The 12,705-nt window shown below is 30.5% G+C and overlaps 1 protein-coding gene and 1 long non-coding RNA gene across 2 annotated transcripts in view; one reads left to right on the top strand and one right to left on the bottom strand.

Annotated features, from left to right (window-relative positions):
• LOC148616078 (uncharacterized) overlaps positions 1–12,705 on the bottom strand; it is a 53,111-nt gene that overhangs the window by 30,677 nt on the left and 9,729 nt on the right. The gene's annotated exons all lie outside the window — the stretch shown is intronic.
• LOC148616077 (short transient receptor potential channel 7-like) overlaps positions 4,534–12,705 on the top strand; it is a 38,867-nt gene continuing 30,695 nt past the window's right edge. The window contains exon 1 of the mRNA XM_088582763.1: positions 4,534–4,719. Coding sequence (XP_088438889.1) covers positions 4,549–4,719 — 171 coding nt within the window. The 5' untranslated portion in view covers positions 4,534–4,548. The remainder of the gene's footprint in view (positions 4,720–12,705) is intronic.

Below are 12,705 nucleotides of genomic sequence, written 5' to 3'. Positions count from 1 at the left end.
CATGTGCACGTACGCCATCATGTATGAAAACAATCGATCGTCATTGAATGGAACATTGTATCTGTCCATTTGTGAACACTATGACCTTATAATGCAAATAACTATTGTCATATCTACGATCGTTCTACTTTATTCGCCATTTCTGTCATTATAAAAAATACAAAGCAAAGTTTCACTGGCGACCATTTCAACTGACATAGCGTACAGGCAAATATGGACAAATATGGCGGGTCTAAGGTTACCGTAATAGGTCACGACAATGTAAAAAAAAAGTACCGTAATTGTACTGATATAATCGAAATAAATCACGGAAATTTTCTCATTGTTTTACCACGTGCTAACCATTTATGCCAATATTTTACCCCTCGCTCAGGATAAAATAACGTGGCGTGAATGGTCAGCCCGTGGCAAAACAATGATAAAATGGAATTTCCGTGATTTATTTCTTAAATTAACCGTTATACTATTTTATTCGTTGTGTTTGTTTGTCGTCTGTGTTTCCTATTTTCAATTTTATTGTACTAGGATTTTGATGTTTCTGAAGGGTCCTCGTTTTTACGGCTCGGTATTTTTCTCGATATTAATATTCAAATTACTCAAATTCACAAATTCATGATTTATGGAACTTGAGATAAGAAATAAACCATTTATCATTTTTTTATAAAGTAAAAGCATGTTGATGATCACCATTGAACAATTTAAGCTGGCAGTTTACCTGAACGTTTATTGTAACTGGTTTTATTGCAATTCGTGTTTTGTGAAAAAAAAAAACAAAATAAAATAAAGACAAAGACAAAACAAAAAATATTTAGGTTAAGTCCTATTTCAAACTTTTCAACCGATCGATAATCGATTATTCCGTAAATCATATTGCAGACACTTCACAAGCTCAGCACTTTTATCAAAAAGTTAATTTTAGGATATTATAAATAAACAATGCGCTAATGTCATTCAAGCTCGTTTGATATCATGTAAATTATTTTTGTGTCAACTGAACTGTCATTAGAATGTTCTATCAACGGATTTAATGTCTTAACTTCAAATGTGGAACATGATTCTTGTTTTTGTGCATAGAATACAGAATTATTTCTCATCTTCCTTTGTGACATGTATCTTAAAATGCTGTACTGCACATGAAAATCAGATTTGAACCTCCAAAATGAAGTCTTTTGTAATTAAATTACATGAAAGTATATCATGTCTTCACATTGCCCATTTCTTAGTCAATTATGTTGCTTTATTACACACATGTATTAACCAATGGCAACAATAATTTTTGATACGTTACCATCGCGTATTTTTCTGTAAATTATACCCATATTCTCTTCTCATTATATATATTTTTCATGCAAAACGTGTGCCACAGTTTAATATAACAAATGTAATACATGTACATTGTCTCCTTGAAATGATTATTTTATCATTAAAAGTGATGTAATAAATAGGATATGGTTAGGTTAAGTTCACAGAAAATATTTAGCTCCACTATATTTATCTTGATGAACTGTGCATCCGGTGAGGTCAATATGCATGCTAAGTACGGGCTTAGAATGAACCAATCGGAGAAAATTTGCATTATACACTTATTTATATAATAACCTTTTAATTTTGCATCTTTTTTGCCAAAATATTTTGTTTTATGTAGGTAAAAACGACGATTTAGTAATACAATACGACAACTTTAACACAATTATTCGCTGTTAATTTTGGCTTACCAAGTTGGTATCTATGTACAAGTATTTAGTTACAATTAATAATTCAATATCTCGTTATCTTATTTGGTTCTCATCCTTTTTTTATTCATATAACACACACACACACCCACATAAATTATCTTGATTTCTATAGAACAATGAGATGCATACTTTAAAATTCTGATGTAGTTTCATCAGAATATAGCAATAATTGCAAACTCATCACTGATATTAAACTAAAACTAATTCTGAGATTACTCACCAATCTCATTCTTCTTTTAAATATTTTTTTTTTCATCTAAGTTATTCGTTCCGTGTAATTAAGATGATGGTTAAAAGTCCATCAATGATCAACAATGTAATTCTTAAAGTTGCACCATCTTTGCTCGGTTTCATGAAGATTCTCAACTATATATTTTCAACCAAAAAAATCACTTTAAATTGGAGATTTGTGAAAAAAACGTTTGCTTTGAGGAAAATCTCAACGTGAGATTTTTTATGAGACACATACCAGAAATTATAACAATTTACTAACATTTTAAAAGTTCTTACAATATTTTCAATAAATAACTACTCTAAACTTATTCTTATATCAGGATCATAGTACTAATCCATATCACAATTCAGACGCTGGCTATGGTAGATGTGATAGATTGTGGACAAACAATGTTTTTTGGTCCACATCTGTTGTGTGTTATTGAAACGATAGCCCTTTCTGTTCTCGGGTCTGTATTTTATTTTTATAAACTATACATTTATCCCCCACTTAAATCAATCAAATCAGAATCAAAACTATTGCCTACTAACCCAATGCATATAAAAATTTCAAAGGTACAACAGCCGAACTAAATTATTTTATCTGAAAGAAAAAAACCGTGAATTTGATGGGCTTTTGGCATAGATAAATCGCATTGTGTCTGATTTTCATAGATTACTAATTAAAAAGCATGGAATTGTAAAATGATAAAATATATTTTCTCAAAAGCTCATTATAACAATCGTTCACTCTAATACAGAAGAAGTTTAATAGTACGTGTAAGTACTGTACAGCTTGCAGGTTTTAATATATGTGTACTTACATCAAGCTCATCCTTCTAGAGGATCAAAGCTTCCTTTTTCTGATCTAGGAACGAAATATTTCTTTGTAAAATAAAAGGATGAAAGAATAAAAAGTATGAAACTGGTTACATAATAAATGCCTTTAATGCCGACATAAAACTTAATGTTTATTTTTCTTTACGTAGATGACCGTAATTAGCAAAAGCATTAAGTTGTTATAAGAAATGTTTGAGTTTCTGCTTACTGTTGGTCTCTTTAGAGTTTTTCAAAGCAGTTCATTAGTACCAATATTGATTTCTGGATGACAAAGTTATACATCAGGTTGAAATTTAAGACAGGTATACTTTGTCAACATCATATTCTTTGTAGTTCTTACAAAGTAATTTGCTTTACAAGAGCTTAATTGAGTTGAATCGATGTTGTTACATGATATAAAGAAGGATGAAATATCAAAATACATGAAGCTGTATCCTTGTTGTCGCTTAATTCATAGCTTCCGTTTCTTTTTTTCCAATACCAGCTTTTGCTTAAAGCAGTTAAAAGTTTCTATAAAATTACTATATAAATATATACACGCCATACAAATAACCTCATATTTCAACATTATTTTTATGTTGACAAAGGTTGATAACTAACACATGACTATGATTAAAACTACCGTTGAGGAGAATATTCATATGGTCACCTTATTGTAAACATATTTATGTTTTGTAATGTAGAGCTGCTCACGGAAAGGTATCCTGTATCTCCTCACTATTTCTAAGAATCGGAACAGTAATCAAAAACAATTGATTTTAACAAATTTGTGCTAAAAGATAAAGGGAAACATCTGAAAAAATATCAAATTCTCGAATGTCAAAGTGACAAAACAGCAATATTTGTTTCTTTAAAAACATACCAAAAACTAAGATTTATATTACGGTGTAAAAAAGAATATCGCCAGTAACCAACGTCCACGTTATTCATGAGAGAATGTACTGTTTTATCCACAAACAAAATCCATTTATTGGTGTTTTTTTTTTTTTTTTTGTAAAATCTATTACTGAAAATGAAGTTTGACCCTGAGTAACTGTTCACTTTCGATCATATAACTACATACGTTTTAATTGGAATCTTGTTATATTCCATCTAAATAATCTATTTATGAGTGATGATCTTTATTTAGAATATCAATATAAAAATGAATATTTACTTTAACATTTTAATAATCCTGAAATCTACATTAAATCGTTTATATCAGGAATAATCATCATTTATATACCTAATATCCATTATTTCAACTTTTAATTGCGAAATTTGCAAAAAAAAATGATATTTACTTAATAGAAAAGTACGATTGAAAAACTGCAAGGTAAATACTTTATTCATTCATGGATCGATTCATTAGACATTGCTCGGCTCCGTTAACTGGCGTGTCAATCGCTGCAGAATGAATGACCAGTATACACCTGTTAATATCAACTGTCTATAATAATCGTTGACGTCAACCATTGGAAATATCACTCTTCTTCTCAATTTGCTGATGACATGACTTATAAAAATTTGTGTTATATTCATGAGAACGAATACCGATATGTTAATCTGTATAGAGAGAATTACACCCGATAAGTCGTTTGATGTCTCTTGCAAAACCGTGAATTGTTCCGGGTAACGACATGGATTATATTAAAGTGACACTTTTCTGGACTAAATGTTGATATTGATTCAAAGAATTTGGTATTGTAACTGTCGTTCAGATAATACGAAACTTTATTCTTTATTGGAGAAATAGATTTTTTTCAAAACAAAACAAAATATGGCATGGACTAGCAAGAGTAAATCAGTTTCTAACAATAAAGCAAACAAACTTCATGTTGTGTCTAATATTAAATTACAGACCATGTCAGGCAGTAAAAGGAGAATGTGGAAGAGGCGAGGCGGGTCAACTCGAATCAGCATCATGTCGAACTCAGTTGAGAGCTCACAAGTAAGATTAATATCAATAAATCACGTAAAAGTGTCACCATTCCTTTAGAAGTGGCTAAAACATGAGCTGTGTTTTACTACTAAAATTCATAGTTTGCTACAATTTACAATCGAGATCAAAGCAGATTGGGACAAGAAAAAAACAATGGTTATATATTGTTTCAGTGCTGAGGCGTCCACACAATCAATGATTATTATGTGTAGAGCGGAAAAATATAAAATATGTGTGTTACATTTACTCTGATGCCTTCTTTATAAAATATGCAAAAATTGTTGCTTATGTATAGCTATCTGATAAACAAAAAAGCTCTTTTTTATCCATTAAAACTTGTTCAATGTGTTTCGCAAAAATAACATAATGAAAAATAAATACGGCTTCTTGGGAAGGTGGTTGTTTTCACATAATAGATCTCTTGTATAACTTCTAAATTTATAATATTTACTGGATGAAAAAAAAACGCATTGCATATTTTTTTTCTTTTCAAGAGAAGCTATTTCTTTCACTATTGCGAGCGATGTGTATGGTAAAAAGTGAAATTTCCAAAATCTTTTTTGATCTTTTTCATGTAATTTAATTGTAAATCAACAATTATTTGGTCTATATTACCAAAGTGAAACTTAAAAATCTTAACATTTTGAAGAAGTTGTAACATTTTTAGTGCATATTTACAGGCGGCACCTAAAACACTTGTTTTTAGGATATGACAGACGCTGATGCTGCCAAGGTTTTTATAAGTCCATTTATCTGGAATAATTTATTGAAAAGTGTAAAATATCGTAAAGTTAAACAATTATCAATCAAATACTCAAATTTTGACAAAATTTCTTCGCTTTTAATCTAAATATATATTCCAAATGGACGCACATATTTCGAACTTCATTGGGTCGTTAACCGGGGTATTAAATGCTACTAGTTATTGTTGTAAAATAGAAAATAGAATCAAGAAAACACACATACACACGATAATTAGCGAGGTAAAATCAATGTAAACGGAGTCAATTAGCGTTTGTTGAAAATTTTTAATTGAACGATACTTGAGTATCCATCGTTCAGATCCGTAACTATCGCCATTATGTTAAACTTTGAAAAAAAAATGTAATATGACCTTTACTTATTTTTATTTAATTTGTCGACAAATTGTTTCTCGACCAGAAAATAATTCTAAATTGATAAGCGCAGTAAACTTTTGTGGCTTATATGCTAATGTGATTCGAATCGAAATATTCAGTAACGAGTTTGTACTTAGCAATAATAATAAGTTGGAAATATCAAAATTGTTTAACCCCGAATAGTTGCTCTAGGGGTTCAGAGTACGTTTGGATGTACTTTGATCATTTCAATCATGTACTTTCATTATAAAATTCATTTTAATGCAATGGAAGGCTGCCGAACGTACGAGGTATTAGCCAGCCGTCAGATGATCTACAACATTCATTTAGAGCCTTTTTACGTCACGAAGGTCTTTGTTGCTATTTGTTTTGGTTCTATTGTTCCATTGTTCTATCGAAAATAACGGAAACTTGTTTAAATGAAGAAAAAAAATAAATCTCCTTATATCTTATAATAAAAAGTAGTTTTGTTTACAACAATATTATCAACTGTAGTACTTAACCTATTAAGTAGTTCTCCAGCTAAGGATCATGCAAAATGTGATTCATGGGTAAAAAGCCGACATATTTTTGTTTTTGATATTTTGTTTGAAATGTCATAGTAAACAGAAGTAAACATGTGGCTTTTCATATAACCCGTGCTCTTAGTTAAGTTTATATTATTCTGTTTTCTCTCACTTATTAGAATACAAGTTAGTACAAACTGAATACTCGTATTTATTCTACTCTGGACTCGACTTTTAATGAAAAAGTCGGCGGGTGTTTTTAGAAAAACAGAGAACGCTTGCCCTACCGGTGCACCTGGTCCATGCTCCCAGATTTTAGTTGCTCTTTTACTTTTGTTACTTTGAAAGTATTGTTTTCATTATTTATGTCCCTTGTTGTGTATGTCTGTTTTCCATGACTGGTCTTTGTCCATCGATTACATTCTTTTTATTGCCACTAGATTCTTGGTTCCCTTGATAACTCGTACACTCTGAATCAGTTTGTACCATAGGATTGACATTATTTTGTGCCTGATATGACGGTTCCAGCGTTTAATTTCAATATTTGTTTCACCTTTACAGTTGAAATTGCGTGTTTAAGTATTTTGCAGTTAGTAACAATAATCTTTGGTGAACCCTTTTCTGAGGAAGATTTAAGAATTTTTGCCGACATAATTGCCATATCAAAGCGCCGTCGTTAATCAATTTACAATCTCGTCAGATCATGGTAAATTGAGTGTTACTATTCACTACACAATAAAGCCATTCATTGCATTTTCCCAACTTGAATCGTCACTCACTTAAATGTTATGTCAAAATAGGTTTCTATATTACTAATTATCAAAGGGAGACCTTTGTCTTTGCTGACCCAATAATCTTATTGCCAATAATATTTGTTTTACTGTGTATGTTGTTAATACACAAAGCATAGCTGAAGTACCAACAACAATAGTATGCATAGATTATATATATATATTAACTATTTCTTAGGGTTTTCTATAAATCCGAGGAATTTCTTGTTTGATAAACGTGGTCTAACATTTAATGCAATGGATCAGATAACTGATTTATTTTAATGACATTATCGACTTTGATCCATGCTTTCATAACCATGTTAAGATTATGTAGTTGTTATTGATAAGTGAAGTTAATACTCTTAAAATTGCTTATAGCAATTGATCTATAAGCTTCATGAATACGGTTGTTTTCTTAAAAGTACAGTTTTTTATTTAAATATGCAAATAATGGAAAATCCTTTAAAATAATTGGCGTGAATTCTCAACTTTTTAACAACATCATATTCAATATTTTAAAGTCCTAATAGTGGTTTTCTAAACAATTCTAATCTATGACCTTTGAAACAATAAGAATCTGAGTTTTTTTTCTGACAAGGAATATTCAAAAACAGCTAGGCTTGTTATTCTCTACTAGACTTATATACGTTGAGAAGTCTATAAGCTAGAGTAGAAGAAAACGTTGTTTTGGCAAATAGTACATGTCAATTTTGAAACTCTAGGACATTGTAAATAATTTAACTTTAGTTCAATTAATAGTAACAATAAAAACAAATGATCGATCTTTAAATCTGTGTCTAAAAACGTGAAAAGAGACATACCTATCATTAAACATATGAAACCCGAGCCACTATTTATTTTTTTTTATTATGTGTCCCCTGAAAAATCATTCAATGGGTTATTCTTATTTTACATATTTTGAATACAACAGCCTTGATATGTTACAGTGAAGATATATTTTGTGACTCATTTTTTCTGTCATCTTTGCTATCCAGGATTAACTATTGCCATTATCAGATTCGAAATAAAATTCTGCCATTGCTAGAGTTAATCTACTAGACACATCAGGTGGAATATACAGATTGAGCATTAAACGTGGCTGCCATAGTTTTTATATCTCAGTCTTAGCATTATAGGTTTTACCTAATATCTTTGATGTGATAACAGATGCAGAAAAACGAATGATTGAATTACTTGAAGAACTGAACAAAGGCGTCTTTTGTGACGACGTTGGTCGACAACTTTGTATATGACTAATTGAATTTTAAAGCAAAAAGTACACAATTGTTATTTATAACTAGATCTACAATAACCCTACTTAGTGATAGCTCTATTGGCGAGACGACAGATGGTTGTCGGACCAGATTTTACTATTTGTGAGTGTTTTATGTCAATGAATTCGCCATCCTTTGACTTCCCGATTATCATTCCTATTTTTCTCTCTTTGCCACCTGTTTCTTATGCTATATGTAACTAATCAAGTCCTAGATCTTGTACGTAAGCTACCTGACCCATGACATGCCCTTTAGTCTTGTCACGATTTCATGTATCAATTATAAAATAAAGTTAACTTAATTAATATAAAACATACACAACAAAACAGTCATTATGTTGGTCAAAGGGTGTAGTATGAAAACTAGGCACATTTTTTTCATTTATTATTGTAATTGCCACTTGTTTGTGAATTTTTTTTCTGAGACTTGCAACATATTAATTTATCATTTTTTTCATTTATTATTGTCATTGCCACTTGTTTTTGAAATTTTTCTCTTAGACTTGCAACATATTAATTTATCATTTTGTTCCTCATACTAAGAATCAAATATTTTTTCTGACAGTTTCCTGTGTATGATTTCCTAGTTTGCGTTACACCTTCCTTCTAATGACCAGTAATGCTGTTTTAACATGTTGGTTAGTTTATTTTGTACATAAACAACCTACTGTTAATTACAGAAGCACTTCCACTTCAATCTTTTGAATCCGAATGAAAATAATATGATAACAAAGTACTGCTTTCATAGACCGATTGATTAATTGATGGTTGGAATATTTTATTAAGCGTGGTTTAATGTTCCATGGCAGATATTTCGTGAATTCTTTAACAATCTACTCCTCTCCGGCACATTATTCCGAATATGAGCCAACTAGTTATTTCTTTGCCCCTTAATACCACGTTTTTGGCTGAGAAGCAGTGACTACTATCTTAAATCTGTGATGTGACTCGGCATGGAAACGACACACGAGAAAGGAGAGTGAAATAACTCTATTCCTACTAAATGCTAAATCTATTGCTATAATTATCTTTGCTTTTTTCCTTTTTTTACGTTCAAAATACCATTTTATTTCATTTTTACCTTCTTAAAGGAAACTTTCTTTTTGTTTCTTATTTGTACCATTAACATATTATTAGGATAATTGTGTTTTCGTGATATTTGTTCATCTTTGGTCATTTTTAAGCACAATGATTAATATAACGTTATTGTATATCATGATAAATGATCGTTTTGTTGTCTATTGTTTACAGCATCTACAGACGACAGGTGATTTTTTGTCTACCTGAAATATCTGAATATTGTTTCATTTATTGTCAGGAGAAATATTATATCAACTATTCTCTAGAATCAATATTTACATCATCTGTATCAATAATAAATGTCTTAAGTGTCTATTAACATTTTGATTTGAAGACCAGTGGCGTTTGTCACTGTTGTATATTATCGGGAATAATGCTTTTATGGGAAACGCCTTAGCTTAGTGTCTGAATATCTTAGACATTATGAAGAATGGATACTCAGCAGAGTATCACAATAAATCTGAGGTTTGAGAGTCAATATTCAAGACACAAGAATCTAATATTAACGGTGCTTTTATTGCTTATGAGCAGTAAATTAATATTACTTTTAATGCGTTACATAAACTGCATTAATATTTATATTAAATAAACTAGTGGTACACCAGTACTAAATGAACTAATCTGACTTACATGAATACAGTCAAAAGAATTCATGACAGAGTTCCATTGAGTCTGCGGTTTATAACTCAGTAGAATCTATTGTAATAATATCAAGTAAAACGAGAACAAAACACAAGCAAATGATCTTAAAATTGATATGCCGAGTCGCTTTAACCTCTACAAACAAATGTACATTAAAAGTACAATAAGTACAATGTACAATAACTAAAGATGTTAAGAAATTATCTTCATCCATAAAAAAATATAATTTAGGAGATAGACATATTATATATTACGTCAACAATAGAATGCTCGCACATCCATAGACAAAGTGTTAAAATCTAAGAACAGTTACCAATGATTTCATAATGTTTCATGTGTATTGTAAACCAAGTTTTACAATATGTTTGAGTCCTGCTCTTTATGAAACACGAAGAGGTTTGTATAATTACTTCAGCTGTTGTCTGTCTGTAATTTAACTTTAAAAGCGTCTAAAAGGTCAATGTTTTCAAACAACTGTTTAAAGTAGTTTCTGTCCTTAAAAGTGCAAAACGACTCTTTCTGGTGTTCTAACTTCTAACACAAAATGAACAGAACGAAGCTCAATAAGTGTTAAATAATTAAGGTGCCCCGAAATGGTAGGTGGTGTATTGTTAGCACAAAATGTTAGGCAAATTAGTACAGATGAAATATGAAGCAATTGAAACGATAATTTGGAGATATTGGTTGTCTTCTATTTTTAAAACTATAATGAACAATAAGAACGTTTAGTTACTGATCTGATCCTCATTACATTGATTACTGAATATGGATTTATTTGATATTGTATGCTTTTCTTATTATTTCTGGACCTGTTTTACCTTTAAGACAATGTGAATGTCTTATCTAAGCTAAAGTCTCCTTTCACCTTTATCGACTTCAATTAAGAAAATCTTTCATGAGCCTTTCGTGTTAAATTAATATTTTCAACAGTGGCAATATAACAAGAAACAAACTCAGTTTGCGGAAAGGGGAAGGGAGCTTAAATTACACAAAACTGGAATATGTTTATTCGTCAATTCTGCTAACATAACCAATAAACAAAACAAAACCAGTTTTCGTAAGAATAATGAAGGGAACCATGGTTTTAGCGGTAATCAAAAGAATGTAATCCAGAGACAAAGACAAGACATAGAAAACAAACATACACAACAAAGAACATGAAGTAACTAAAATCATACAAAGTAACAAAAGTAAATGAGCAACTCGGACTCCACTAAAAACTGGGAGCATAGTTGTGTGTAGTCAAGCTAATCCGCCGAGTTGCTCATAAAAATTCAAGTCCGGGGTAAACAAAAGAGGGAATGAAAACTATGACACGTTGGATAAATCAGTTTTCACGGTGCAGATGGATACACTATAACGATCCACGGGTTCATGATGATACTCATACAATTTATTAACGCTTAATTTTCACATTCGCTTTATTCTAATTTATATAACATTGTATCTTCTTATTCACAAGTGATTTTGGTACATTAGGCAAAATTTATCGTGATACTGGAATCAGAAGGAAGTATATTCACCTCTTTTCCGGTTCATTCACAGAAAGCTTCATACGATGTGTATATGATTATTCAGAGTTTGATTAATGGGAATGGTTTCTATTCATCGTCTTTGAGACTCTGTTTTGCTTTACTTGCACGTGCTTAGATTATTGACAATAAAATAAAATTGTAGCTTTATTAAAGACAAAAGCAGATAAAAGAATTAAGCAATTAGCTTGACTACACACAACTATCTACGAAACGGTCTATATTTGTTCCCTAAAATTCTTTTGTTACCTTTGTCTTATGGCTTAAAATTAAAATTACAAAATTAAAAATTTAATTCATCTATTTATACGTAATTTCACAAGTGCATAACACATTCACTTAACCTGGGGATAGGAACAAAAATTAAATATTGATCACATAAAGCTATACAATAAGACCACACACCTTAAGGTTAAAACGCAGCAATATGTTGAATCATTTGATGAAATTGAAGTAATATTTAAAAAAAAAGTTTGATATTTTATAAATACAGATGACTTGTGACGATAAGCATGCTCACAGTTAAAAATCATTAACACCAGCCAGCAACTTTTCTGTTTTAATTAAGTAAAATAACATATAAGGATTAGAATAATCAGCTAGTGCTCTTTAAAAGAGGAAGGAAATGAAAAGTAAAACAAAGGGAAATCCGTATCGTTTTATGTTTGTTAAATGGCATATTTTTTTTCTCGTTACATAGTCGACAACGTTTAAATTTTCATTAATACACAATTCCATTAAAGAATTTTTAAGGAGGTAGGCCTTGGGTAAGGGACATGACTCTTGAAATCAGTGATATGTTGGTATCATATTCAATTTCACCTATTATGTTTTCAATTGAAACTGCATTAAATCAATCCAAGTTACTTTGATGCTTACATGAGATTGATATAAAGAGCCTAAATGCAAACGTTTCAATGATTTATAAGACTTGTTTCCCTTACCTTAGGTCTACCTCCTTAAGAGTTTATAGGGATTAAGTCATAATCGCTCTTATAAGGATTCTTTGTTTATACAGTTTTTTTCTGGCATATTTTGTATTTCATGATAAAGAAAGATGATTGAGCACGT

The sequence above is a fragment of the Perna viridis genome, chromosome 5 (genome assembly GCF_037379345.1).
Source record: "Perna viridis isolate PV_CMFRI_1.1 ecotype Kerala chromosome 5, ASM3737934v1, whole genome shotgun sequence".
In the NCBI taxonomy this organism is placed as follows: Eukaryota; Metazoa; Mollusca; class Bivalvia; order Mytilida; family Mytilidae; genus Perna; species Perna viridis.
The sequence above is the reverse complement of the archived record's forward strand: the minus strand, read 5'-3'. Positions and strand labels throughout refer to the sequence as shown.